Source organism: Pelodiscus sinensis, chromosome 24 (assembly GCF_049634645.1).
Source record: "Pelodiscus sinensis isolate JC-2024 chromosome 24, ASM4963464v1, whole genome shotgun sequence".
Taxonomy (NCBI): domain Eukaryota; kingdom Metazoa; phylum Chordata; order Testudines; family Trionychidae; genus Pelodiscus; species Pelodiscus sinensis.
In genome coordinates this window covers 13,791,232-13,818,034 of record NC_134734.1, presented here as the reverse complement: position 1 = coordinate 13,818,034, position 26,803 = coordinate 13,791,232, and the positions used below count along the sequence as shown (strand labels likewise).

The 26,803-nt window shown below is 51.0% G+C and overlaps 1 protein-coding gene across 2 annotated transcripts; it reads right to left on the bottom strand.

Moving 5' to 3' along the window:
• Nucleotides 1-12,738: 12,738 nt before the first annotated feature.
• On the bottom strand, nt 12,739-26,481 carry LOC102449905 (intelectin-like protein). Of its 2 annotated transcripts, none has more exons than XM_075908146.1 (8): nt 26,330-26,481; nt 24,706-24,776; nt 22,225-22,374; nt 19,827-20,074; nt 19,313-19,471; nt 15,889-16,009; nt 14,333-14,436; nt 12,739-13,015 (listed from the first exon to the last, which is right to left on the bottom strand). In XM_075908146.1, exons 2-8 carry the CDS (start codon nt 24,761-24,763, stop codon nt 12,863-12,865), a joined length of 993 nt encoding a protein of 330 aa, XP_075764261.1. In that variant the 5' UTR covers nt 24,764-24,776; nt 26,330-26,481; the 3' UTR covers nt 12,739-12,862. The 2 variants fall into 2 exon arrangements, with proteins under 2 accessions (XP_075764261.1, XP_075764262.1); XM_075908147.1 differs by having other exon boundaries at nt 24,706-24,769; nt 26,330-26,423.
• Nucleotides 26,482-26,803: the final 322 nt, after the last annotated feature.

Genomic DNA, 26,803 nt, shown 5'->3' with positions numbered 1-26,803 from the left:
AGGGATCAGCATCGGCCTGCCGATCTAGAGATTCTCTGTCCCTTACTTAAGGATTCCCAACATTTTGCTTGTTTTATTGACAGCTGCTATGCACTGCCTGGGGATTTGCAGGGAACTCCCCACCATGACTCCAAGGCCTCCACTGGTAACAGCTAATTTAGCCCTCATCATTTTATCAGAAAATATGCTATTTCCTCTATAGAAATCCACATCTTGAATACGCACATCTTGAGTACTGGGGACAGAAAACTGGCTAGATTATTGGGCTCAACTGGCAGAGATCAATGGCTCAATGTCTAGTTGTCAGCTGGTTTCAAGCAGAGTGGCCAAGTTTTGTTCAACATCTTCATTCATGATCTACATCAGGGCTACTGGACTTTGGAAGCCGCAGCGGCCACAATGGTACTTGCAGCACATGCCAAGGGCCACAACTTAATTGTGGTTGCATATACATGCAAATATATATGCAAATATATGCAAATCGCTTCTTTCACACTGATAGGCACGAATACAAAGATTAAGGCTTAAGCCGCGGCACTGGACCCAAAAGTGGCCTGTGTGAGCCAGTCAGCACCTCTCAAGCTCTGCCCACAAGGTTCAGCAGCCAGCACTTCCCACAATGCCCCAGTGTGTCCAGCATCTCCTTTCTGGTGTCTAGAAATGCTGACACCCTGTACCTGCCTGTTCCAGCCTGCCCGTCCGCTTGTGTCTTTCAGTGCTCACCCCACCTGGGAGACGCCTCGCCATTGTGGAGCGTGTTCCCAGTGGAGGCCATGTTCAAAGGATCCCACCTGCAGGCCTGTTTAAACCCAAACCGCACTGCGGGCCACAAACAAATGCGCCACAGGCCCATGCAGGCTGCAGGCCGTGTGTTGAGTAGCCCTGATCTAGCTGATGGGATGGCTTGCACCCTCAGCATGGTCACAGATGATACAAAGCTGGGGGGCAGGGACAGGGTCCAGTGACCTAAAATTGGAGGATTGAGCCAAGAGAAATCTGATGAGGTTCAACAAGGACAAGTGCAGCGTGCTGCATGTGGGATGGAAGATTCCCAAGCGCTGCTACAGCCTGGGGACCAACTAGCTAAGTGGCAGTTCTGCAGAAAAGGACCTGGGGGTTACAGCAGAAAGAAGCAGGATATGAAACAGCAGTGGGCCCTTGTTGCCAAGTAGGCTAATGGCATTAACCGGAGCAGTGCCAGCAGATTGAGGGATGTGATTATTCCCCCTGTTTGGCACTGATGAGGCCACATTTGAAGCATTGTGTCTAGTTTTGGGTCCCCCACTACAGAAAGGATGTGGACACATTGGCAATAGTCCAATGGAGGGTAATGAAAATGATTAGCTGGGCACTTGATTTATGATGAGTGAAATGGGCTTATTTAGGGATTTGATAGCAGCTTTCAACTACATGAAGGGGAATTCCAAATAGGATGAAGCGAGGCTGGTGTCAGTGGAAGCAGATGACAGAACAAGGAGCAATGATTTCGATGACCTCCTGAGGTTTCTTCCAGCCCTATGATTTTGTGATTCTATGATTCTAAGTTGCAGTGAGAGAGGTCTAGGTTGGATATTAGGAAAAAACTGTTTCACTGAGAGGATAACTGGGAGAGGGGGTGAAATCTCCATTTTAGAGGTTTTTAAGGCCCAACTTGACAAAGCCCTGGCTTTGATGATTTAGTTGGAGTTGCTCCTGCTTTGAGCTTGGGTTGGACTAGATACCGCCTGAGATCTCTTCCAGCCCTACTCTTCTTTGATTGAAAAATTCCAAGTGTTATTTACGCCTTCTCATAACTCAGTAAGTTGGGGCCACCATACAAAAATAATAGGTAGCAGTTTTAAAACAAACGAAAGGAACACACCAGACCACGCACAGTCAACCTGTAGAACTCCTTGCCAGAAGATGTTGTAAAGGCTAAGACTATACCAGGGTTTGATAAAGATTTGGCTAACAGGATAGGTAGGGGGTAGGACAGGCCGGGATGGTGTCCCTAGCCTCTACCAGGAGCTGGGAATGGGCGATAGGGGATGGATCAATTGATGGTTACCTGTTCTGTTCATTCCCTCTGCAGCACCTGGCCTTGGCCACAGTCAGCAGACAGGACACTGGGCTAACTAGACCATTGGTGACCCAGATCGGCCATTCCTATGTTCTTACGCCTCCAAAGAAGGTGCAGCTCAACCCAGACAATCTATTTGTCTCCGTCCGCCTGCACAGACACCCCTCTAGTACCAGCCACCACGGTTCTTAATTGCCCCAGGTGACAAGCCGCTGGCACTGTTCAGGCCATAGCACAGCTGGGTGAATTGCCGCTGTGCAAATGGCCGGGATTCTGGGAGCCAAAGAGGATCCGCCCCAAAGGGAGCTGACGGCAGCACTGTAAATAGCTGCTTGGTTCTGGTAGGAATTTCCATAACGTGAGCATTTTAATTCACTCCCTCCTGACCCCCCGCCAAAACTAGGGGGATCTGATCCCAAAGCGGGGCGGCCCAAATTATCCCTGCGCTCCTCTCCATTTATAGGAGAGAGTGGGAGCCCGGTGCAAGGTGTGAGGTTTGAAAAAACGGTTCCTTATCTCGTCACGTTTGTTCTTCAAGATGTCTTGCTCGTGTCCATTCCAGTTAGGTGTGTGCACATGGCATGCATGAATCCTGGAGCCTTTTTCCCTTAGCAATATCCATCAGGCCAGCCATGGAACCCCCTAGAGTGGCGCCAGTATATCGGTGCATATATACCCCTGCTGGTCCTCCACCCCCTCACTCCCCTGATGAAGGAGAGGCGGGTGGGATTTGAACTGGACATGAGCAACACATCTCGAAGAACAGCAGTTACGAGGTAAAGAACCGTTTTTCTTCTTCAAGTGCTTGCTCACGTCCATTCCAGGTAGGTGACTCCCTAGCAGTAGCACAGGTGGCGGGGTCGGAGGCTTATTTGCAATGGACTGCAACACAGCTCTACCAAAGGCCGATGATTAGGAAGCGGGGCGGACCCCCTGTCAGAGTCCGACCTTGACCCCCTGCACCTGTTTCTGCTGTCATTGTTATTGATATTCCTACCCCTCCTTCTGCTCTGCTCAGCCCTGCTGGAAGGTTCTCAAGGCTGGCCTAGGGAGCAGGGGCTCCTCTGCGGCACTGCGGCCTGAATACCCAGAGACTTCAAGGTAGCTCTGGAGTCTTTAAGGCTATGAAGTCTCGAATCTGTCTGGTCCAAAAAAAGACCAGGCCCTTGACATGGGAGGTCCTGCAAAGCATTTTGGACCTCAGGTGGAATACCAGACACCTGAAGCCATGCACTTCACCTCATAACAAGTGCCGTAGCCACCGTACAGGCCGCAGAGTCTGCAGCACACAAGGCCACCTACAACGGCGTATGTGAGACTATCTTGCCCTCTTCGGACAAGCTCCCAAACTCTTGTCCCAAACTCTTGTCTGGACTCCTGCAGAAGGAGGTCTTTAAACTTATCTATGGCAGACCGAGTGTTATAATTGTATCGTGGGTCCAGCTTTTTCAGGTCCCTGCTCTTCCGCTCCTGGGTGGACGCTGCCTCTTTTTTTGGCCAGCCACTTGGACCACCAGGGAGCCTGGGGCTGGGTGCACAGAGGTGTTCATGTCCTGACTGAGGGACAAAGTTGTGCCTTTCCTCTCATTTTGGGTAGGTGGTATCGAGGCAGGTGTCTGCCACAGAGTTATTGAAATTTTTGCCACCATCTTGTTGAGTGACTCTGGTGGCAGCATCCGCCGTCAATATGTCCACCATGGGGTCTGAGTCTTCTGGGGCCTCCTCTACTTGTACCCCTTAATTTGCTGCAAACCAGCAGAGATGGTCTTGGTGTGCCCTGGCATCCATCGTGGGCATGGGAGGTGTGGGGTCGGCCAGAGCCTCGTCCAGTGATGAGAAGGAAGACTCCCTTACTGGAAATTGCTTGTACCATGTTTCCAACGCCTGTATTTTTTCACAGCAAGATCCATGGGATTTCTTCCACATAGCAGAAAATATAAAAGGCCCTGGTAACCCTCCATTTTGTCTTCAATCCTGCATTTCACCTCTGAGGATCTTTGCTGCAAACTGAAGCTTAAATGAAAGGTTGAATGACCCATCCGAGGCGCGGATGTACTCCAGAGACTTGACTTAACGCCAGAAATTTATTCTACCTCTGCTACATGCCTGAATCAAGAATTTTGTAATTGTTGTATGCATTTGATTCTTTTAACTATTTAACTAGCTTTTCTTTCTTTCTTTCTTTCTTTCTTTCTTTCTTTCTTTCTTTCTTTCTTTCTTTCTTTCTTTCTTTCTTTCTTTCTTTCTTTCTTTCTTTCTTTCTTTCGAATGATTTCTGGGTAAGGTTCTGAGTTATAAATTGACCTGGGCATGCGGCTGATCCTTTGGAATCAGAAGAACCTTTTATTGGATGAGGTTGGTTTTCATAACCTCTCATCTGTGTAAGGAGTGGTACTAATGGTGAAGCAGGAGAACTGGAGTGTCCGAGGGAATTGCTTGTATGACTCCTTGTTAGCCGGTGTGGTGAAACAGAAGTTCTCCTTGTGACCGGTTTGGTGTGCTTATGTGGAGGAACACCAGATGTGGGCTGTGGTAGACCTGTCTCTAAGGGTATGTCTACACTAGCCCCCAGTTCGAACTAGGGAGGCTAATGAGGGCGACCGAAATTGCAAATGAAGCACGGGATTTAAATATCCCACGCTTCATTAGCATGTTCCCGGGCAGTCGCCCTTTTGGAAATTGGCTACCCCTGGAATAACTGCCCGGGTCTACACACGGCAGAGAAGGGCAATTCCGACATAAACCCCTTACTTCGAATTAACAGTTAAACCTCATGGAATGAGCAATTTGCCCTGAATTTGCCCTGAGTCAGATACTATTAGTAGTGTCCCACTAGAATCATAGACTCATAGGGCTGGAAGAGATCTCAGGAGGTCATTGACTCCAAGGATCCCAACAAATCTGTGTCCCTACCTATGTATAAAATGAGCAATGTGGAATCACCTGGTAGGTGGAGGAGGAGAAGCCAAATAAGAAATGTAGAGGGACAATTAGAAGGGCCAAGAAACAAAACAAGATCAAACAAGCTAGAGACTGAAAGGTTAACAAGATAAGACTGTACAAATACATTAGCAGCGAGAGGAAGTCCAAAGTGTCCAATACTCACTAGGGAGGGGAGAATAGAATGCAATTAATAGGTTTGCTATAACTATTCTACAAGATACACATTATAAAGAAACAGGAATACACACACAGACTGAAGCGCACATACTTCTGAATCTCTCGCCCCACAAGCAAACAAGCTGTTCACAGATAATGGTTTAAAGATTTGACACACGATAATGGGAGGAAAAGGAAGATTTGTATCAGAATATGTTTCAGAACACAAGGTGAAAAATGGGGAAAAAACGGGAGGAAATGATAAAAAGTCGGTGCGGGAGATAGTGTGTCTCCAATTATTAAATGTAACCGTTTAAGGATGAATAATTCTAAGTCTACACCAGCCAAGTGTTTATTCAAATGAAAAGTTTTATTTGGAATTGAGAGAATATTGTTTTCTTAAACACAGAGGTGGCATTGGGTTTGAGTTCTGCTCTAGTGCTGCAGTATACCATGTTGAGTAACAAAATTCAAAGCATTAATGTACTGAACACTTTCTGTCCCATCTTTTTGTCCACCAAACTGAACCCCAATATTTACCCTGAAAATCATTCCTCGTTTCTTTCACTGATTTCACCTGTTTCTGGGGTGGTAATAAACACTTTTAAATTCCCGGGGAAAATAAAATCAGGAAAAAATGGAAAACAAAGGGCCCTGCCTATGACCACATATGAAAGTGAAGGTGAAGATGACAGAGGCTGTGACAAACAGCACCCAATGGGAATCGTTGGTGACAGATCCCGTCGCACCTGTAGCTCCCTTGTCCATTAACACAGGTAATTTGGTGCAGAGGAAAATGGAGCAATTGGTGCTCATTGCCCAGCTAATAGCAGCTAGCAATTGGACATGGTATTGCAAAGGCAGTGGAAATGGCAGGCAGGGCTGTAGCAGAGGAGGTGGACTTTAAGCCTAGTATTGATGATGGTTCAAACGACCGCCTTTGCAGTTCTGGGGCTGAGCGAGTGGGTAATGAACTTGCAGAAGAAAGCACAGAAAAGCAGGATTGTAACGCAAAGGAAAGGAATTCTGATGCGAACAGAAAGATGGCGGGGGGGGGGGGGGGGGATATAGCTAAGGCCTGGCCCAACATGAGTAATTAACACATGGAGGGTGGCCTAATGTTTGAGAGATAGGATTAGGGAAGGAAATAAAAGATAAGGTGCCAGACAATGTTTGGGCTAAACCAGATAAGAAAGGAGACCAAGATCTGTGCCACCTAAACTAAGCTGGAAAACAGGGGAGTACTTTCTATGAACCAGATAACAAGGGAGAAAGACTGCAAAGATAAGATAAAGTGCAAGTCACATTACAGTCAGCCTGTGCACAGGACCTGCTGTGTGTCCCATAGGAGAGGCTAAATCATGTTGAATGTTTGAGGCGTATGACAAATCAGTGTGGCTACGTCTAGACTGGCATGATTTTCTGAAAATGCTTTTAACGGAAAAGTTTTCCGTTAAAAGCATTTGCGGAAAAGAGCATCTAGATTGGCACGGACGCTTTTCCGCAAAAGCACTTTTTGCGGAAAAGCGTCCATGCCAATCTAGACACTGTTTTGCGCAAGAAAGCCCCGATTGCCATTTTTGCAATCAGGGCTTTTTTGCGCAAAACAGTTTTCAGCTGTCTACACTGGCCCTTTTGCGCAAAAGCATTTCTGGAAAAGGCCTTTTGCCCCAACGGGAGCAGCATAGCATTTCCGCAAGAAGCACTGATTTCAGACAGTAGGAAGTCAGTGTTCTTGAGGAAATTCAAGCGGCCAGTGTAGACAGCTGGCAAGTTTTTCCGCCAAAGGAGTTGCTTTGGCGGAAAAACTTGCCAGTCTAGACGCAGCCTGTGGTTATAAAAGGGCAGAAAACCCAGGCACGCCTAGTCTTGACAGTCTGACAATATGTACAAGGCTGTTGTACAGGGAGCAGGGAACAGTTGTTCTCTACCTCTACTGAAGGTCTTAACCTGCAGCATGGGAGACTGAGGCTTGATATTAGGAAACTCTTCTAACTCTGAGGGTAGCTGAGCTCTGTGGTAGGTTTCTAAGGGACGTAGTGGAATCCCTGTCACTGGCGGGTTTTTAAGAACAAGCTGGACAAACACCTCTTAGGATCAACCTGGGATTACTTGGTTTAGCATCAGCAAAGGGTGCTGGACCAGAGGACTTCTCCAGGTCCCTTCCAGATCGACATTTCTATGGATACTACTGGGCTCTACTGTAAATGACTGGAGAATTATAGCCACTCGAAAAAGAAATGAAGACCCGTTTTGACTTGTAACCATCCCTTTCGCTGTCACTTTATTTAATCCAATTCACATTTTTTAAGACAATCCATTTCATACATAACTGTATTTTTAAGCACCAGAAAGGTCCATGAGCTGCCATCATCCTGATTCCCGCTAACCTGTGATTTGAGAGCTGCTGCCATGGGGCTATATTACAGGACGATAGGCTGAGACCGTTGCTGGTGGAAAAAGTAGTAGCTCCATTCCCTGAAATGAAGCCATGCCAGTTTACATCAGCTGAGACTCTGACCCCTTGGCTACGTCTACACTGGCATGATTTTCCGGAAAAGCTTTTAACGGAAAAGTTTTCTGTTAAAAGTATTTTCGGAAAAAGCACGTCTAGATTGGCAGGATGCTTTACCAGAAAAGCGTCCGTGCCAATCTAGACGCGCTTTTCCGCAAAAAAGCCCCGATAGTCATTTTCGCGATAGGGGCTTTTTTGCGGAAAAGAAATCTCTGCTGTCTACACTGACCCTTTTCCAGAACAGTTTTCTGGAAAAAGACTTTTGCCCGAACGGGAGCAGCATAGTTTTTCCAGAAAAGCACTGATGATTTTACATTAGATCGTCAGTGCTTTTCCGGAAATTCAAGCGGCCAGTGTAGACAGATGGCAAGTTTTTCCAGAAAAGTGGCTGATTTTCCGGAATAACTGGCCAGTGTAGACACAGCCCTTCTGTTTAGTTTTACATAGAAAACTGGACTTCCCACTTCTTTCCGCCAACCAGATCTGAGCTCTGCCAGATCTGTGCCAAGTAGCCACAGAGCAGAGTGATAACTGGGTGCCACGTGGCCATAGGTATGTTACAATGCAGAACAGTTCACCCAGTGCAGGGAACACCGCTTGGCTCCCTGTGTCATGTCGACCTTTTTTATCCTGGGGGCAGAGTGGGAGCTGTGCACGCTTGCCTCCTCGCCCAGAGAAGCCCCACGGAACATTTTCCCTTCTCCCAGATTTACTCTCCAGCAGCACTGGCATCAACATGCCCTGCCCCTGTTTTAGCCAAGAGGGTGGATCTGGTTGTCCTTGATGGATCAATAATGACCAAGCCAGGATTCCTTCACTGCTGCTTCCCAGGATCCAGCTCTGCCAGGGCTCCTTTCTTCAGCTCTGCTCTCTGCTGGGCTCTCTGGCACAGAAGAGATCCCTCACCATGGTGCTAGTGGAATGACTGAGACTCAGTTGCCCCCAAATTTACATGGATGATTAATCCACTGAAAAAACCCAGACGGCTGGGCATGCACTCAGTCAAGGTTGGGCTAGCATCTGTGGAGAGGAAGCTTAGTCGGTAAAGCTCGGTAAAACGATTCCTTAGTCGGTAAAATTCCGGCTCAATCTCCACCAATCCAATCTCATTCCTTCGCAGTTGGTGCAATTCAAGGAGCAGAAAAAGCCACGCAGCCAGCCACTCAGCTATCACAGGATGAGTTTTGAGAGAAGATCCAGGATAGACAATTTAACACACGCAGGCTACGTCTACACTGCAGAGCTGATGTAGTGTCAGTACCTTGCTGGTTGCGGTGCTTGGGCTGTGGATGACCCCTACTGGCCTCTGTCTGTAAGCACTGCCCAGTGGCGGGCACCTTGAGGGCCCTCAAGACAGTAACCGAACCGGTTCGACCGGTTAAGGGAAAGGATGGAGCAAAGGAAGGGAGTGTTGGGGAAAGGGTCAGTTTCTGGCTGGAATCACGAAGGAGACAGACTAAGGAGGGGGGCTGGGAGTCTAAGGGCTGAGGCACCCCATCTCAAGCGGTCTGAGGCATCCTGGTCCAGACTCCTGTAGCCACGTCACATCTCTGCTGTGCTGTATCCTGGAAAAGCAAGAAACCCTCTCTATTCTACTGGCTGGCAGAGTCTGTCCCCTATATCCCACTAACCCCATGTAAAGGGGTCCACCCATTTGTGAGCGCCTCTCTGTGGCTGAGGGGTGTTTGGTAAGCTCTTTGCCTGGCCGTCTGGTACTTCCTTGCTCCTTAAGTCACATCCTGCAGATGCTGCTCTGTCTGGTCGTCACAAGGTTCTGAGGCTAGGATCTCACTAGCCCTGTCCGCGGTGCTATCAGTTCTTGTGTTCAGCTTGTGGCCAGTCTTCAGCCACAGGACCTAGGCCTCACCCTGGTCTAAAGTTCAGTTTACACTGGGAGCTGTCCATAGTGCTGCTGTTCTCCCAGTCAGTAATACAACTACCGGAGTCAAGCTCCTGTGAGGAACTGCCAGGTCCTAGTCCAGCAGCTTCTTTTATACTGGTCTGCTAGGCCCTGATTGGCCGCCACAGAGACAGCCATTCTATCCTACCTGGAGGACTGCTTTTCTGCTCCTCTCACTGGGATGGGGTGTGGCAAGGCCTTTAGCCTCCTGTAGGGGGCATCAGGGCTTAGTCCACCCCATCACACCCCATTACCTCACAAGCCTGTCACCCTAATGTCCACCATATCCTGCTTCCCAACACCCCCTGCCGCCAGCTTCCTTTTGTCAACCACCTCTGTCTTGTCTGCAGCCTGTCCTGCATCTGCTGTCACTACCAGCCTTGGCACGCTGTGTCCCATTGACACCTGACTTAAATTGACAACTTCCCATTTCCCTGGATCCTGCCTCACCACTCCCAGGGTTCCCTGATCCTGCCCCACTGACCCTACAACTGCCTGTCCCACAAGCTCTGAGGCCCCCTGACCCTGCTCAGACACCTTCTGATCTGTTGCCCCCTGAGACAGATGCATGAGCTGAGCCACACCTGGCTCCATAACCACTGACCCACTGCAACCCCTCTCCCTCTTGCTGTTTGACCTCTAACCCCTGCCCTCCCTCAGTCCCAGCCCTTCCCCCCTTAACATCTAGCCCCAACACAGCCACTTGCCCCCAGTGCCTAATGCCCTTTGATCCCCCCACCTCTATGCCCCAAGCCTTTTGACCCTTTAAACTCTGACCCCTACAGCTCATGCCAACAACCTCCTGCCCCGTGACCCCACCACACCCTCACCCAACACCCCTTTGCCCTTTGACCCCACCCCTGCACTCCACAGAGCAAGGCTGCCCATCCTAGGGAGCATGGCTCTGCCGGCCGCTGCAACCTGACAGCCAACGGTTTGCAGCCTGGTACCGGTCTGCGGACCAGCAGTTGTGAACTACTGAGGTAAATCAGTCAAGTAACGCAGCTGGGTGTGTGGTGCCACCTGCTTTGTGCTGGGTGACAACCGGACCTGGCGAGGCCGGCTGACTCACCAGTGGAGCAGTGTGAGAGAGGACAACCCAGCGGAATTGTTAGGGGGCCAAAGGTCAAAGTAAGCCTGGGCACCCCAGACCCCACCCAAACAACCTACAGGCACACATGTGGCTCTGCGCCCCCATTCATCATTGTGGTATCATTATGATGTGATTATGACACAGTTATGGTGCATCTTGTACAAAATGTGTCATGTGAGATGTCCATGGCAAAGTTATGATCTGTGCGCCATAATAATCCCATTTGAACACATGAATTGTTTTTTTTATATGGAGTTGTACATATTAACTATGAACCCATATTTCTAATGTGGGTACACCTGAGTGACACTGACTAGGTGAAAGAATATGAACTGGTGACCAGTCAGGACCCGCGGAAGGATCTGACATAGATTAAAACCTGTCAGTTGTCTGTGGGTCTGGCGCAGTAGCTAAGGGCTGGGTGTTTGTAACAAGAGCAGTGCCTGATCCTGACTGGAGCTGATGAAGTTGATAAATGCAAAGCAACGCACATTGGAAAACAAAATCTCAACCACACGTATAACATGACAGGGACTAAATTAGCTATTACCGCTCAAGAGAGAGATCTTGGAGTCAATGTGGATAGCTCTCAGAAAACTTCCGCTATGGCTACGTCTAGACTGGCAAGATTAAGCACAAATACTCTAAACACAAGAGTTTTTGCGTTAGAGTATTTGAGTAAGAGAGCATCTATACTGGCATGTTCCTTTGCGCAAAAGATGTGCTTCTGCGCAAAAGCATCTGTGCCAGTGTAGACGCTCTCTCGTGGAACGCAGCTGGGTGCCTCGTGGAATGAGGTGTACAGATAGTTCGGAACGGCTTGCTAGTCCGAACTATCTAGCCCGTGCCGCGTGTAGCCGTGCGGCACGGGGTTCGAACAAGCCGGCATTTAAAAATGGCGCCGGCCGGCTTATGCAAATAAAGCCCGGGAAATTCAAATCCCGGGCTTCATTTGCACGTTCGGTATGCATACATTACCCCGCTAGTTCGCACTAGCGGGGTAGTGTAGACATACCCTTGCGCAAGAAAGCTCCAATGGCCATTTTAGCCATCGGGCTATCTTGCGCAAGAAATTGATGTTACCTGTCTACACTGGCCTCTTGCGCAAGAACACTTGCACAAGAACACTTATCCCTGAGTGAGAGCATCAGAATATTTGCACAAGAAGCACTGATTTCATACAGTAGAACGTGAGTGTTCCTGCGCAAATACTTGCGGCCAGTGTAGACAGGCGGCAAGATTTTGCACAAAAGCGGCCGCTTTTGTGCTAAATCTTGCCAATGTAGACACAGCCTCAGTGTGCAGCAGCACTCAGAAGAGCAAACAGAACGTTAGGAATAGTTCAGAAAGTCATAAAGAATAAGAGAGAATGTTTTATTGTTTCTATATAAATCCATGGTATGCCCGCCTCTTGAATACTGCATATAGATGTGTTTGCCTCATCTTGAAAAGATATTTTGACATTGGAAAAAGGTCAGAAAAGGGCAACAATAAAGATTAGGGATATGGAACAGTGCCATGTGAGGAGAGATTAATAAGACTGGGATTTTTTTTAGTTTGGAAAAGAGATGAGATATTAGAGGTCTATAAAATCATGACTGATGTGGGAAAATGAATAAAGAAAAGTTATTTACTTCTTCCTGTAACACAAGAACTAAGGGTCACCACCTGGAACTAATAGGTTGCAAGTTTAAAACAAAGAAAAGGAAGTATTTCTTCACACAAAGCACCAGCAACCTGTGGAACTCCTTCCTAGAGAAGGTTGTGAAGGCGAAAATGATAACAGGGTTCAAAGTTCGTGGTGGATAGGGCCTCAATGGCTCTTATCCAGGGTGTCCCTAGCTTCTGTTTGTCGGAAACTGGGAATGGGCAACAGAAGATGGATCACTTCATGATTCCCTGTTCTGTTCATTCACTCTGGAGCACCTAGCACTGGCCACTGTCCTAAGACAGGATCCTGGGCTTGGTGCAACTTTTGACAAACCCCGTATGGACGTTCTTATGTTCCTATGTGCTGGGAATTGCGCTGGCCTTTCTGGGCCACATGGGGGCAAATCAAACCAAGACTCCTGCCCACTTCAATTTCTTTATTTGCTACACAGATGTTCAAGCTGAGGCCATAAGTCACCTGCCAGGGAGCAGCTCTGGCTGGAAGGAAGCAACGTCCTTCACTGGGGCACGTCGGCCTTTCCAGACTCAGCGGTAGAAGAGCAGCACTGCGGATTCAAGCATCTCCTTAGATACGCTATAGCCCTGATGGGTTCCGTAGCCGTCCCAGGCAAAGGCAGTGAAATCGCCGCACTGCACTGGGTTCCCTTCTGGGAAGAACCCTCCTCCACCTATGCAGTACTGGGGAGAGAACAGAGGAATTGCCAGGCAGGAGAAGAACAGGGACCCATCTAGACATTCCCCTGTCTCCGGGCCAGTGCCAGCTACTTCAGAGGAAGGCAAAAGAAACCCTGCAATGTCCAGTTGGCTAATGATCTATCCACAGAGAAAGTTACTTCCTGACCCCCCCACAGATCATGCCCTGAAGCATGAGAGTTTCAGTCCCTTCCTAACTCTTGGGACCAGAATCTTTATTGCCCTGTCCCTTGTACGGTCACTTATCCTCATGTCAACTGTTCCCAGATGCCAACATTTGCCACCCCCTTTGCAGTGGTGTAAACGTCTGCACAAGGGGCAAGGTAGGTTTAGGCCACTGCTTTTGTTATTTGTATGTATTGTTTGCATTGCAGTACCGATTCGGAGCCCCAGGGCTGGACAGACCCTCTGGTGCTAGGTGCTGTACAGACCAAGGGTAGAAATATAACCTGTGCCCCAGGAGCTCACAAGTTAACCCTTATCACAGGAGTTTGGGGATAACCTGCACTGGGAAGGTTGGCTGGGGTCAGAATGCCTGATGCAGGAATCCCTGAGGGATGTTCCTTGGAATGTGCTATGCAGGAGGTCAGATCATAAGATCCATTATACTGGCCATTCCAGCCTTTACACCAGAGACAGAGCTGAAGGGGAAGGGGCCGGTGGTGCAGTGCCTGTCTCTTGCATATCACGCCCTAGGACAGACACTGAGTTTTGAGCTGGGGAGGCCACATGGCCTGGGGGATGCAGCACTGGACTGGGACGCTGGTGATCTGGTTTCTATTTCTGGTGCTGCTGCTTTGTGCCTCAGTTTCCCCTTCTGTTAAATGGGGGTGATGGTATGGACTCCTCAGTACAGACCTTCAGATTTGATGAAGAAACCCATACCAGAGCTAGGGATTGTTATTATAAAAGCCATCACCCAGAGCACCAAGGACCTCTCTGGTTCCAGACCTGACCGTGAGTGGGCTTGATTCACTCCCAGCTCCCCATTTACACGTTGAAAGGTTTTTCAGTTGGACAAAGTGCCCGGAGCATTTTCTGACAACAGAGCTCCTCTTCCCACCCACCATGGCCCCCAAAGCAGATGTAACATCCACCCCCTTGGCCTGTTCTGGGGGATAGTTGCCCCCAAGGGCACAGCTCTCCCCACTGGCATCAGGAGCACAAACTGAACCCAGCCTGCACCAGTGCAGAGCTAAAAGTGTCCTTGTGCAGTTGGCTCTGACAGTGACACTTGGCAGCCCCAAGGTTGATCCGCTGGCCCTTGCTCTACAGCTAACCTCACGCCGGCCAGATACTCACATGTTCGGTGTTACAGCCTGTGACTTTAATCCCCGAACACAGAGCCATGGCCGCCTTCTCATGATTAAACACGCGGAACTGAACATGGCCGGCAACAAATTCACCTAGTGACAGAAAAGGGGAGGTCAGGATGGTAGTTTGCCATGGAGAGGTGGAGAGAAGAGACAGAGCTCCAATCCCAGCCAGGCCCCTTCATTAACCATCTTTTTGTGAACTGGGACTGACCAGGAAACAGGGATGATGGACTTCAGTCCCAGAAATGATCGGGAATTGCGAGTCTCAGCCAGGCTGTTCACAGCTCTGTCACTTGCACAGGATCTTTGACCTTCCTAAGAGCTGTTCTGCGTGCAGTTGCCATGTAGAATGTCAAAGTGGGGAACACACACTGTGCTCTCTCCTGGGGGTTTCTCATTTGCTCTCTCCTTTCAGGCTATGTCTACACTATGTTTTTATTTGTTTGTTTGTTTGTTTGTTTGTTTTGCGGAAGAGGCAATGCAAATGTAGCGTTCATTAGCATTTTCTCACGCTTCATTTGCATAATCTCTTCTGCTCCGTTTTGAGGAAGAGGTTTTTGTGCAAAAAAAACAAAAACAAAAAAAAAGCAGTGTAGACAGGTCCGTTTTGTGCAAAAATCCCAGAAAAAAACTGGTGTGGTTTAATTATTAATCAATTTAAGTTATTAACCAATCAGAGGGCTTTTACTGTACTGTTAACCAATGAATGTATCAGCTGGCACTAAGCTATTAACTTTATTTGTGTGAGGATAATTACAGGTTGCACCTCTAAAATTTAGGATTCTTTTGTCCAGTCACATCTGTGGTCCGGCATGACCTCGGATGTTCCAGGACCATTGAGTCCCTGCACACTGCAGGAGGTGGGGGCATGGGAGCAGGCGTGTGGCTCAGCTGGACTGCAGGAGCTGGTGCATGGTTCTTCTAGGCTGCGGATGGGGGGGGCAGGAAGCTGGCACGTAGCTCAGCTGGGCTGTGGGCATGGCAGGAGCTGGTGCGCAGTTCAGCTGGGCTGGGGAGGGGCCGGAAGCTGGCCTGCAGCTCAGCTGGGCTGTGGGGAGAGCCAGGAATCACGGAGTGGGACGGCGAGGGATAGGGGCAGTAAAAATAACTTCCCCTAGTCCAGAAAAATCCTTCATCCCGAGGGTGCCCGACCAGGGAGGTCCACCCTGTGTTAATATTCCCCGTCATACTGTTTAAATATGACTAATACTGCAGTAAATGAAACAATGAATTCACACTCCTGTGGCTCCTTTGGGCAATGCTCATTGCTATTCTAGTTTCTGGACCACGAGCTCCGAGTATCATTGCGCTAAAAGGAAGGTTATTCAGACTGGAATGCCAGGCCCAGGGCTTAAATTCCGAGGGAGCTGTCCAGATCAGAGCCCTGGTAAATATTTTCAATATCCCTGGAATTTTTATGGAGTGTTGGATGCAGGGTGATGGCGGAGCTCCTGGAAATTCTCTTATGAGAATTGAAATCCTGGGCAAGGCTGATCTGTGTAGGTGGGGAGGCAGAACATGCACAGTCGCTACCAGACTTACTTTGGGTACTTGGTGAGTAGTACTTGGCTGTTTGCTGGGCATCACCGTGGTCATAGACGATGGGCACGAAGGGGCCATTGTTGGTTTTGCAGCTGCCGGCGCCGTATTTAACGGGGTATTTCTGGAAGACACAAGCACAGAGAGCAGCCACGGTTAGTTTCTGTCCCTGCGACAGGGCAGCTCCAGCACAGACAGGGCAGCGTGGACTAACACAGCTGGCTGGGTGGTTTCTTCAGTCAGTACCACTTCCTGTGCCAGCCAGTGCTAGGGCACAAGAGAATCTGGCATGTCAAGGTGCCACTTGGGCTGGATTTATCACAGACTGTTTGGGGCAGAGGTGCCCCTGGGCCGGAAAGAGTTAAGTAACTTGCAAGATAATCCAGGTTCAACCTTTAAAGGTACATTAGAAACATATATAACTGGTACTTGGAGCTATTCCTTATGGATAGCTAATGTCAGGGAAACAAGAGCTTTAAAGTAAAAACCTACGTAATGTCAGCTACGTCTACATGGCACACTTACTTCAAAATAGTTCATGTTATTTCAAAATAACAGCATGTGAGTCTACACAGCAAGCCTGTCATTTCAAAATAATTGCAAAATAACAGGCTTCTTCCTGACTTCTGTAACCCTGATTTCACGAGGAGTAAGATAAGTCAATGGAAGGATGTTCTTCCTTCCACTTCCTGCTGTGTGGACAGTGCCAAACGTCAAGTTAAGCTACTTTGACTTCAGCTATGTAATTAACGTACCTGAAGTTAAGTATCACAGGGGTAGCTGTGTTAGTCTGGATCTGCAAAAGTGATGAGGAGTCCTGTGGCACCTTACAGACTAACAGATTTATTGGAGCATAAGCCTTTGTGGGAAAAGACCCATTTCATCAGACGCATATACCTCGTGACTTCTTGCGTACCTTATTCTGAGCTTCAGGTGCAGTGTAGATGCACCAGGAGGTTACCAGACTGCAATAAAAGGAACTTGAGGGCCCTGATGCTGATCTCAGATCTGTTTAAGTTTCAACAGGAGAAGTTTGAGTCTCAGCCTCCAGTTTGGATATTCCTGATATTGGATGGTAGCAGGGGTGGGCAAAGGGACCTCTGCAGGCTGGATCCGGCCCTCGGATGCCCTGTCATTCCCCCACCCCTAGGCCAATCAGGGCTTGTGGGTGGAGGTAGTGTGCAAAGTCTCCTCTCCCACCAGGGGCGTGGGTGCCTAAAGGGAACCACCAGCTTTTCAGAACAGCTAGAAGTTCTCTCTAGGTGGGAGGAGAGTGGGGGCAAAGGCTTCATGTGCTCTTCCACACCCAAGCCAATCAGAGTCTGTGGATGGGAGAGCATAGAAGTGGCTTGGCCTTGCCCTTTCCGCCCAAGGTCCCACCCCTTCCACTTTAAAAAATTAGTGAAGTGGCAAATTGCATCGCGTATTTCAAGTTAATTTCAAAATTGCTTGTTTTGCAATTTGGCGCTGTCTACACAGCACTTAGAAAGAAATCGCTGTTCTGAAACACCCCTTACTCCTCGTGGAACGATGTTTACAGGAACGTCGGAATAGCGAGCCCATTACAAGCCCAGATTTGGTTTTGAAATTTGGCGCTGTCTACACAGCGCTGGTATCCCGAAACCGTGCTGCAGTGTAGACGTAGCCTGGGGGAATAGTTTTCTCTTCCCTGAGTAACCAGGCAGGGCAGAGGCAGCTGCAGCACAACCAGGAAGAACCTGGGGCCAATTCAGAACTGGCCAAGAGCAGCAGCTAATCAGAACACCTGCAGCCCGTTAAGGGCCGGCTGGGGCTAGCTTAAAAGGCTTCCCTTCAGGGAGGGCCAGCAGGCCAAGGACTGGGAGTGACGAGGTGCTGAGGAAGAGCAGAAGGACGTGGTTAGATACCAGGGCCGTGTCCAGACTCAGGGGTTTTTTCGGGAAAAGTAGCCTTTTCCCGAAAAAACTTCCCCTGCGTCCAGACTCAAGCCGCGTTCTTTCAAAATTATTTTGAAAGAACGCGGCTTTTCTTTTGATGGCAGTAAACCTCATTTCACGAGGAAGAACGCCTTCCTTCGAAAGTTCCTCTTTCGAAAGAAGGCGTTCTTCAATGTAAAGAGGCCGTCTTCGAAAGAGAGCATCCAGACTCGCTGGGTGCTCTCTTTCGAAAAAGCAGATTTCTCTTTCGAAAGATCCGCCTGCAGTCTAGACGCGATCTTTCGAAAGAGCCTCTTTCGAAAGAAGCCTGCAGTCTAGACATAGCCCAGGAGAAAAGTACTGGGAGGAGATGGCTGGGGAAGCGGGAAAGCTGCAGCCCTGGTGGTGGAGGAGTTACTACCTGCTGCTGCCATTAGTGTCCGGGAGCTGGAATCCGGAGCAGAGGACGGGGCCAGGTTCCTCCCAACCACTACGGAGGCCACCCCTGAAGGGGGAGTCTGGGACGAAAGGGGTTCACCCCAAACCGGATTGGCTGGCCACTGATGAGACTGACTCAGTAGCCTCTGAGGCAAACACTTTCTGCCTAGAAGTGCAGGCCCCCGGAGCTCTGTCCCAGCTGCTTTAAGGGAGCTGTATTTCTGGCTTTGGCATAAGCAGTTAGGTATCGGAGCAGCTGTTTTGTTGCTGGTTCGGTGAACTGAAGTATTCAAATGACCACTAGCTTGGGGAATCTTGTGCTCCATTCCTCGCAGTTTGTCCTGACTGAGCAATCTCAGCGATGCCCCTAGGAACCCAGTCTCAGCAGGGGGTTCTCTGGGGGCTGCCACGGTGCAGGCAGCACATGCCAATAGGTGAGGATCAGCACTGTGGTCCCCCCACCCTAGCCCTGTGGAGATGCCCCTGCTAGGATGCCTGAATCTCAAAGTTGGAGCTCGAGGGAGGGCCGAGGGTTTGGCTTAGCGCCAATGTTCCCTCCAATTTTTACTCCCATGGGCGAGTTTTTTCCTTCCACGTGCAGAATAAATTTTTTCCACGTGCACCGAGGCCTGTGTGAATGTGCATCAATCATAGAAATACAAACTGAGCTGTGGGCACTCAGCAAATCAGTGGGGTGGCATTGTAATTTCTCCTGATTGGTGCTAACCAGTGTTCCCTAATCGCTGTGCACCTGTGCGGCCAAAGCCCCTGTGTCCAACGCCCCCACTCATCTTCAGGGTGTGAGGTGTGATCAGTCTCCCTGGACAATTCAGCCCCTCTGTTGAGTCTGCTAGCATGTCATGGGTGGGGATGGGAACACCAGCAAGTAGCTGAGACTGGCCAGCTCATCCCACACCAATGGGCTGCATGGAGGGGAAGGCTCCTTGTCCCATTATCAGCCCCTGAGTCCCCAGCATGGAGGAATTGTAGCGTGTTGAGGATTTACCGGTCCCAGCTGAAGAGCTTGGGACCTGAAGAGCCACCCAGTCCCTCCCACGTATGCCCCTACACAGCCCCCAGCCCAGCACCCTCACCTGGTAGAGTTTAAAGAGGTTCCCTCCTTCTGTGGACAGGAAGCCCGTCTCGGTGTGGTACCGCAGGATGGACTTGCTCTTCCATTCCGCCAGGGCCGCCTTGTTGGTTACGTGCCACACGGACAGGTCCTGGGCTTGCAGGTCATAATAACCAGGGTTCTGAAAAGCAAGGTCCCTGCTGAAATCTCTCGGCCACAGCCTGGGTACTTACCTGGCCACTTCCAACTTCACTTCCAAGGAAGAGAAACACCATCCCATTATACTGGGCGGAGTGGGGGGGCAGGGATGGTAGTGGTGTTGGAAGGCAACAAGACACAGACTTGGTGAGTTGCCCTAGGTCACACAGGGTGACTGTGGCAAGGCAGGGCATAGAATTCAGGGCTGCACTAGCGTCTTGACTGCTGTCCCCTTCTTCCCATCCAACCCCCATTCCTGTGTCCCCCACCTGCCAGGTGCATTCAACCACATTCTGAGGCACCCTCTCCCCAGCCGTGGCCATGGGGGAGGGGCCCACCTTGTAGTCATCGCTGGTGGCGCCCACCGCGGAGCCGAAGGTGTTGTAATTGGCCCAGTTGCCGTCTCCCTCGGGGTAGTTGGCATTGCTCCCCTGCTGGCTGGACCAGCGGTCGCCCTCCGTGCACTTCCCGTAGATGTTGTTCTCGTGCACGCTGGCCACCAGGGTCCAGCCGCCCCCATTGGTGGTCATGTCACAGAAGGTCTGGTAGGTCTCGCCATCCATGGTGCGCAGGGTGTAAATCCCATCTGTGGGGGAGGGGAAAGGAGGGAGAACCAGGCTGGTCAGGCAGGGCCAGGGAAAGGGGAGGGGCCCTCTCAGAGCCACCCACTAAACGGGACACAGGCCCCGGGGAGGAGCTTCTAGTGGCACAATCTGTGGCACCTTAATGATACCGGGGCTGTTAAAGCACCACAGCCCCCCAGTGCAAACGCAGCTGAGACTGGTTTGAATGGGCCGTGTACTGGGATGGCCATTGCCACAAGGGGAAGGGGACGAGGCTGCCCCTGTCTCAGGCACCTTTGTCCCAGTGTAGCTGGGATCACACTGGGGCTGGATTGGTATCTGTGTGGCAAGGAAACCTTCCCCGACCCAGCCCAGTGACACCGGGACAGTCGCCGTGCGCAGACCAGGCCTAAGTGCAACCGAGAATCAGGCCAGGGGGCAATTTGTAGCATGGAAAGGCTGCAGGGCTTGTTTGGATCCCCCTGCCCCTCCTGCTGCCTGTGTCCCCGCCCTGTGTCCCTCTTTGGGCCTCAGCCTGTGGTGACTCGGTCTGGGGGCTGCATGACAAGTGGGACAGAGCCAGGGACAGAATCTGCCACCCACTGGCTGCACCCACATTGCCAAAAGTTCCTTGATATCAGCTAAAGCCACTGGCCTGGGTCCTGTCTGTGCCCTGTATGATGATCCTTCAGCTGAAAGTCATACTGGGGTATGTCAGGACACAGCGGAAGGAGGTTTTCAGAGGTACATGCTAGACAATGGGAGTTGGGCACCTCGTGCCACTTGTGCCTCTGATGTTTTCTGCCAGGATGATCAGCGGGACTCTGGCGAGCTCTTTTCATCCAGCAGCTGCCTGGCCTGGGCCGAAGCAGCAGGGCGCTGGCATAGAGCTGAGGTCTTGTGTTGTTCCTGGAACAGGGTGGTGCCCCTGCATGTGGCTTAGCAGACAGAAAGCCCCCTGATTCACCCCAGCCAAAGGGCCCCCACTCATCATCAGTCCCAGCCCTGCTGGAGCCAGATCCTGGGGCTTCCTGGTACCTTGCAGTGACATTCAGCTGGTCTAAGCAGCGATGTTTCCCCCCCCCCCATCATGTAGCAGAGAGGTGACCTGTCTTGGTTCCCCTTTTCCCTCTGTTATCCTGGGACTGACAGGGCTACAGCCACGCTGCATTTAACACAGATGTCAGGGGAGTTGACAAACAGGCTTCCTACAGAGAAAGGAATGGGGTCAATGCCTCCGACCAGCTGTGGCCAAATAAAGTGGGTGGTTCATTTATTCAGGAAGCTGCAGGAAGAGCTTGTTTGCATTCTAAAAATCATTAGTAGGGTGAAGGCAACCTGGTGTCCCCTCCCAGCAGGAAAAGATTAGGGTTCAATGGAAAGGCCTATTGCTCCACACAGAGAGAGTGTAAACCCGAGTTATCCTTCAGCTGAGGAGCCAAGGAAAAGCAACGCCTGGGATTCTGTGGGCATCCTGACACTCGACAGCCGTTGCCGGGAAAGGAAACGCCTGGAACAAACCCCGTGAAGTTACGTCGCTGCCGTTAGACAGTGAGGCCTCACTCTTGGTTGTTGGGAGCTTTTCTGCCTGCAGCCCTTCGACTGGAATTCACTGTCTGCCTCCCTGGCCTCGCTACAGCAGCCTTGTTTTACTGCTTCTCTAACCCGCCCTGCGCTGCGCCCGGCCTGAGGAGTTTGTTACCTCCAGGCCAGGGAACCTGCTGCTGCTCCTGGCTCCACAATGGAGGTGCAACATATCCGTGTTGGTGACTGTGCAGTGCCAGGGGTGGTGCGCTGCAGGGAGGTGTCTCTGCGGAGCTCAGGGGCTGGAGTGCCTGGCTGGAGTGCCTGGCTGGGTGCCTGGCTGGGATGGTTCGGGCTGAGAGCCCTGAGGAGTTTGCTGGCGAGACAGACAGGCTGGAGCCGGACAGAGTTGTCAGCTGCAGCACAGCTCCCACCTGCGGGGACTGGCAGGGCTCAGTGTCTCACAGCTTCAGGGATGCGATTCCCCACCGTGCCCACAGGCAGGCAGGTGCCCCTGCTCCCAGCACAGAGATGCCTGAGCACATCTGAATTGAATGGCCCCAGCTGTGGCATTTTTCAGTCTGAAGCAGCCCCCCAACAGAAGCAAAGCAGCTTTTGGCAGGTCCGGGGATGCTGCCCCCACACTCACCTCCAGCTCCGTCCTGAGTGGATTTAATTTCCTTGCAGCTCCGGTGCAGACCATGGGAGTTCTGGTCACCCTGGGAGCAGGACGAGTCTTCCCAGTTGTCCAGCAGGTCACGGATGGCGAGTTTCAGGTCAGTGGTACAGCTGCCCCCAGCTGTACAGATGTTACTTGGGGTTAGTTAGGAGATTTCTCTGGTACCAGCCTGGTATCAGAACAGCAGCGCTCGTCCTTCCACAGCATCGCCAGCCCACGAGAGCAAAATCATAAGCTGGGTCTCCCCAAATCAGGACATTTTGCCCCAAAATTCTGAGTTTTGAGTTTTTCTTGAAAGACGATCTCGTGTTTTTCAGTTTGTTTTTGTTACACAGGCTTGTGTGACAGTTACATGTATCAGGGAAGGGGATTTTATCCCTTGCTACAGGAGTCCTCACCCTGCCCCCATCCGCCCATCACCTGCCCAACACTTCATGCTACACCCCCATGCCCAAATCAACCCTGTCCTCTCAGGTCCCACATCACATCTGCCCCCACCTTTGCCTCTTGCATCGATTCTGTCTGTCCCCAGCCAACGCATCGATTCAGCTCCCACACCAGCGCTGTGTCCAGGCCCTACCCAGTCCTGCCCACAGCTCCACATCTGCCCTGCTTCCCCGACCTCCCACCAGTTGTACCCCAACCATCCGTACCTCTGCTCCTCTGACAACTTCTGGGGATTGATTAATGCTCCCAGGCTGGGGGGCTGCAGCAAGATCCCCATCCCCCTCCTGTCTACTAAGATTTGGTGTTCCAGAGGAGAGGGGGAAGAGCAGAGGACCTGTCCTCTCCCTGTTGTTCACAGGACAGGAGGGGAAAGTAAAGCCGCGCTGAGCTGCTGGGCTCTTTAGGTCCTGCCAGTGTGCAGGGGAGCAGAGGGGGAGGGGCTCTGTTAGCTTCCCAAGGGCTGAACTTCCGGGGGGCTAGTGGAGGGTCTTACATCGCAGCAAGAGGCCTCCTGCCCCAGCTGACATGCCGCCCCTCGTGCCGAATCATGACAGCTGTAGCCATGTTGCCATCATGGTGCTTCGTCTAGGAAGCGACTGTCTAGGAAGGAGTACGGCAGAAAGGGATCTCGCGCTCGTAGTGGACCACAAGCTAAATATGAATCAACAGTGTGATGCTGTTGAAAAAAAATAGCAAACATGATTCTGGAATGCATGAACAGGTGTGTTGTGAGCAAGACACGAGAAGTCATTCTTCCACTCTACTCTGCACTGGTTAGGCCTCAGTTGGAGTATTGTGTCCAGTTCTGGGCACCGCATTTCAAGAGAGATGTGGAGAAATTGGAGAGGGTCCAGAGAAGAGCAACAAGAATGATTAAAGGTCTAGAGAACATGACCTATGAAGGAAGGCTGAAGGAACTGGGTTTGTTTAGTTTAGAAAAGAGAAGATTGAGGGGGGATATGATAGCTGTTTTCAGGTATCTAAAAGGGTGTCATATGGAGGAGGGAGAAAACTTGTTCATCTTGGCCTGAGGATAGAACAAGAAGCAATGGGCTTAAACTGCAGCAAGGGAGGTTTAGGCTGGACATTAGGAAAAAGTTCCTAACTGTCAGGGTGGTCAAACACTGGAATAAATTGCCCAGGGAAGTTGTGGACTCTCCATCTCTGGAGATATTCAAGAGCAGGTTAGATAAATGTCTATCAGGGATGGTCTAGATAGTACTTGGTCCTGCCATGAGGGCAGGGGACTGAACTCAATGACCTCTCGAAGTCCCTTCCAGTCCTAGTATTCTATGATTCTATGATTTGTGGAGGTCCCAGTCCCTGGATGGGGATTAACACTGCAATGGGGCAGAGCAGACGTGTCCAGGTATCAGTGCTCTGAGGGTGACCCACAGAGGGACTGGAGTTTTGAAAAATGCACCTTTAAAGCCTGTTCCACACCCTGGCCTCCGCAGCAGAAGAGCTTTATGGACTTGAGAACATGAGACAGGGGCCAGCTGGCAGGCCTGGCTCGAGCGGGAGAGGGTGGAGACTCAGCGCTTTTGAAAATCCAGTGATGCATGTTATGTAGGTGTCTTTTGGTGGATCAAGATTTCCAGACGGATTTTGGGGGCCCAACTCCGTGCAAATGAAGCCCCTTTAAAAGTGTCTCACCAACATTTGGTACTGAGACTGTCAGCTCTTTGGGGCTGAGTGTGTCTTTCTGTGCTGGGCTGGTTCAGCACCTGGTGCCTCGGGGGCCTGGTCTGGGACTGCAGCACTGAAGCACAAACACAGCACGGAGCCATAAATTATTTCAGACAGACAGAAGAAATTCACTGGAGCAGGTTCCTTGTGAGCGAGGGGTGGGAGGTGGCTGGCAGCCAGTTGAGGTCATTGTGAATCAGCAAAGCCTTCCCTGGCCCAGCCCTTCCCCTGTGTGTATCACGGCCCTGACCCAAGTGACAGGGTCAGTTTGGGGAGAATTTTTTCCCAGAAGAGGGAAAGGAAACAGCCACTTACCGCAAGGGGTCGCCCTGGTCAAGGGGAAGAGGAGCAGCAGGAGAGCGAGTTGCTTCATTGCTGACTTTGCACTAAGAAAAACCGTGGATCATGGGTTAATAGCCAGGCTAGGGGGTGGCAGGGCTCCTCCCCAACCCTCCTGCTCCCAGGGCTGTGCTGGCTCTCTGCCTAATCTGCAGTTTTCGCCTCTCTGGGGTGTGGAGATCACATTGTACCCATTTTGCAGATGGACCCCTCCCTGTGGCAGGAGCGATATGAGACCTCAGCTCTCTGCAAGCGCCCTGCTGCTGCTTAGGCCTGTGCCCAACAGCTGCTGGCAGAGAAAAGCTTGCCAGGGTCCGGCTGATCATCCCAGCAGAGAATTTCAGAGGCACAAGTGGCACTGAGGTTCCCAACTCCCATTGTCCAGTGAGTTTCCCAGAAAATCTCCCCTCCCCCCGCTTCCCAGAGCCCAGGATGAAATTCAGCTGGAGGATCAGTGTGCAGGACTCAGGAAGGCCAGTGGCTGCAGCTAACATCAAGGCACCTTGGACAATGTGGGGGTAGCCAATGGGTAGCAGATTCTATGGAGTCCACTGACTCCAAAGAGCTTTAGATCAGGCCCTTTCCGCCTCAGTTTCTCCATCAGCAAAACATAAGAACATAAGAACAGCCACACAGGGTCAGACCAAAGGTCCATCCATCCCAGTATCCTGTCTGCCGACAGTGGCCAATACCAGATGTCCCAGAGGGGAGGGATCACAACAGGTAATCCTCACGTGATCCCTCCCCGTCACCCACTTTCAGAGAAACAGAGGCTAGGGATGCCATTCCTACCCATAAGAGCCATTGATGGACCTAACCTCCGTGAATCGATCTAACTCTTTTTTGAACCCTGTTGACGTTCTAGCCTTCACCTTATCCTCTGGCAAGGAGTTCCGCAGGTTGATGATGCACTGAGTGAAAAAAAACTTCTTTTTGTTTGTTTTAAAATGGGTAAAATGAGATCTCTACACCCCACAGAGGTGCTGTGAGGCTCAGTTAGCAGAGAGAGCAGGGGCAGGGCTCGCTATGTGCTCATGATGCTACTTGCATTCTTCCTGGGACCCTGTAGAGGCACCATAGTCCCTAGTGCTCCACTCCCAGCCTGTCTCCCCAGAGCTTCCCACCCCGCAAGCCCATCGCTGAACCACCAAGGGACTTTTAGTGGGCTCTGAAGAGGAAAACTGCTCTGCACGGCCAGTCCCTGCCACCTCTTGCAAACCCCCACTGAGTGCAAGGGCTGCAGGGTGTTGGTGCCCTGAGCAGGAATGTTTCCCCTGGATCCAGGCTGCACTGCGATCTGGTCCAGAGAGGGGAAGTGCGGGGATCACTACCTACATCACTGGAGTGCCAGGGCAGAGGAGAGTAAACCGTGGCCCCACCCCAGCCAGAGCGCCGGAGCCGAGTGGGGTAAGCCTTGATGCCCCAGAGCCTTTCCCAGGCTGGCTCACTGCGTGGAGGGAGATACACTCCCGGGGGTGAGTTTGGATGCAATGTTGGAGAACCGAGGCCCACCTGTGGCGACTCCCCTGGTTGAAACATCCCCACTGCTACGTGACATCACAGAGTAACGTCCTAAGGGAGGGGAAGGGTCGGGACTCACCTGGGGTCCCTAAGTCCCGTGTCACCGCGGCGTCTAACGGCAGAGTTCACCAGCCAACGCTTCTGACCAGCGAGATTGTTCCTCTGACGGGCCAAACCCAACGTGAACCTTTTAAAGGGAAGGGAGCCAATCAATCAAAGCAAACACCGGAACAGTCCCAGCACTCCGCCCAGGGGCTGGGGAGAAGCTTTCCAATGAAAACGATAAACAGGGTCAAACCGAGTTCATGTTGCAACTGCCTCCATTCATTGACCTTCCTCGGCCAGCCAGCCAGGAAACTCCGTGTTGATGCAATAACACATGGCAGGTCAGACATCACTGCATTATCGCAGACTGTTTGCAAGCTGCAGCGAGCGGTGTGTTGACTTAGGTGGTGGAATTGAACAGTCCTGATGAAGCCAAGGCGGAAGTTAGCACAGAGACCAGAAAGTTACATCTCGGTCAGCCCAGAGCACAAAGACCCCTGATTCCTCC

Coding starts and splice junctions, on each gene's coding strand:
- LOC102449905 (XM_075908146.1), bottom strand. CDS start 24,763: ATGAAGCAACTCGCTCTCCTGCTGCTCCTCTTCCCCTTGACCAGGGCG. Junction 22,375..24,705: donor GACCAGGGCGACCCCTTGCG/GTAAGTGGCTGT, acceptor ACATCTGTACAG/CTGGGGGCAGCTGTACCACT. Junction 16,010..19,312: donor ACCTCTTTAAACTCTACCAG/GTGAGGGTGCTG, acceptor TGTGTCTTCCAG/AAATACCCCGTTAAATACGG.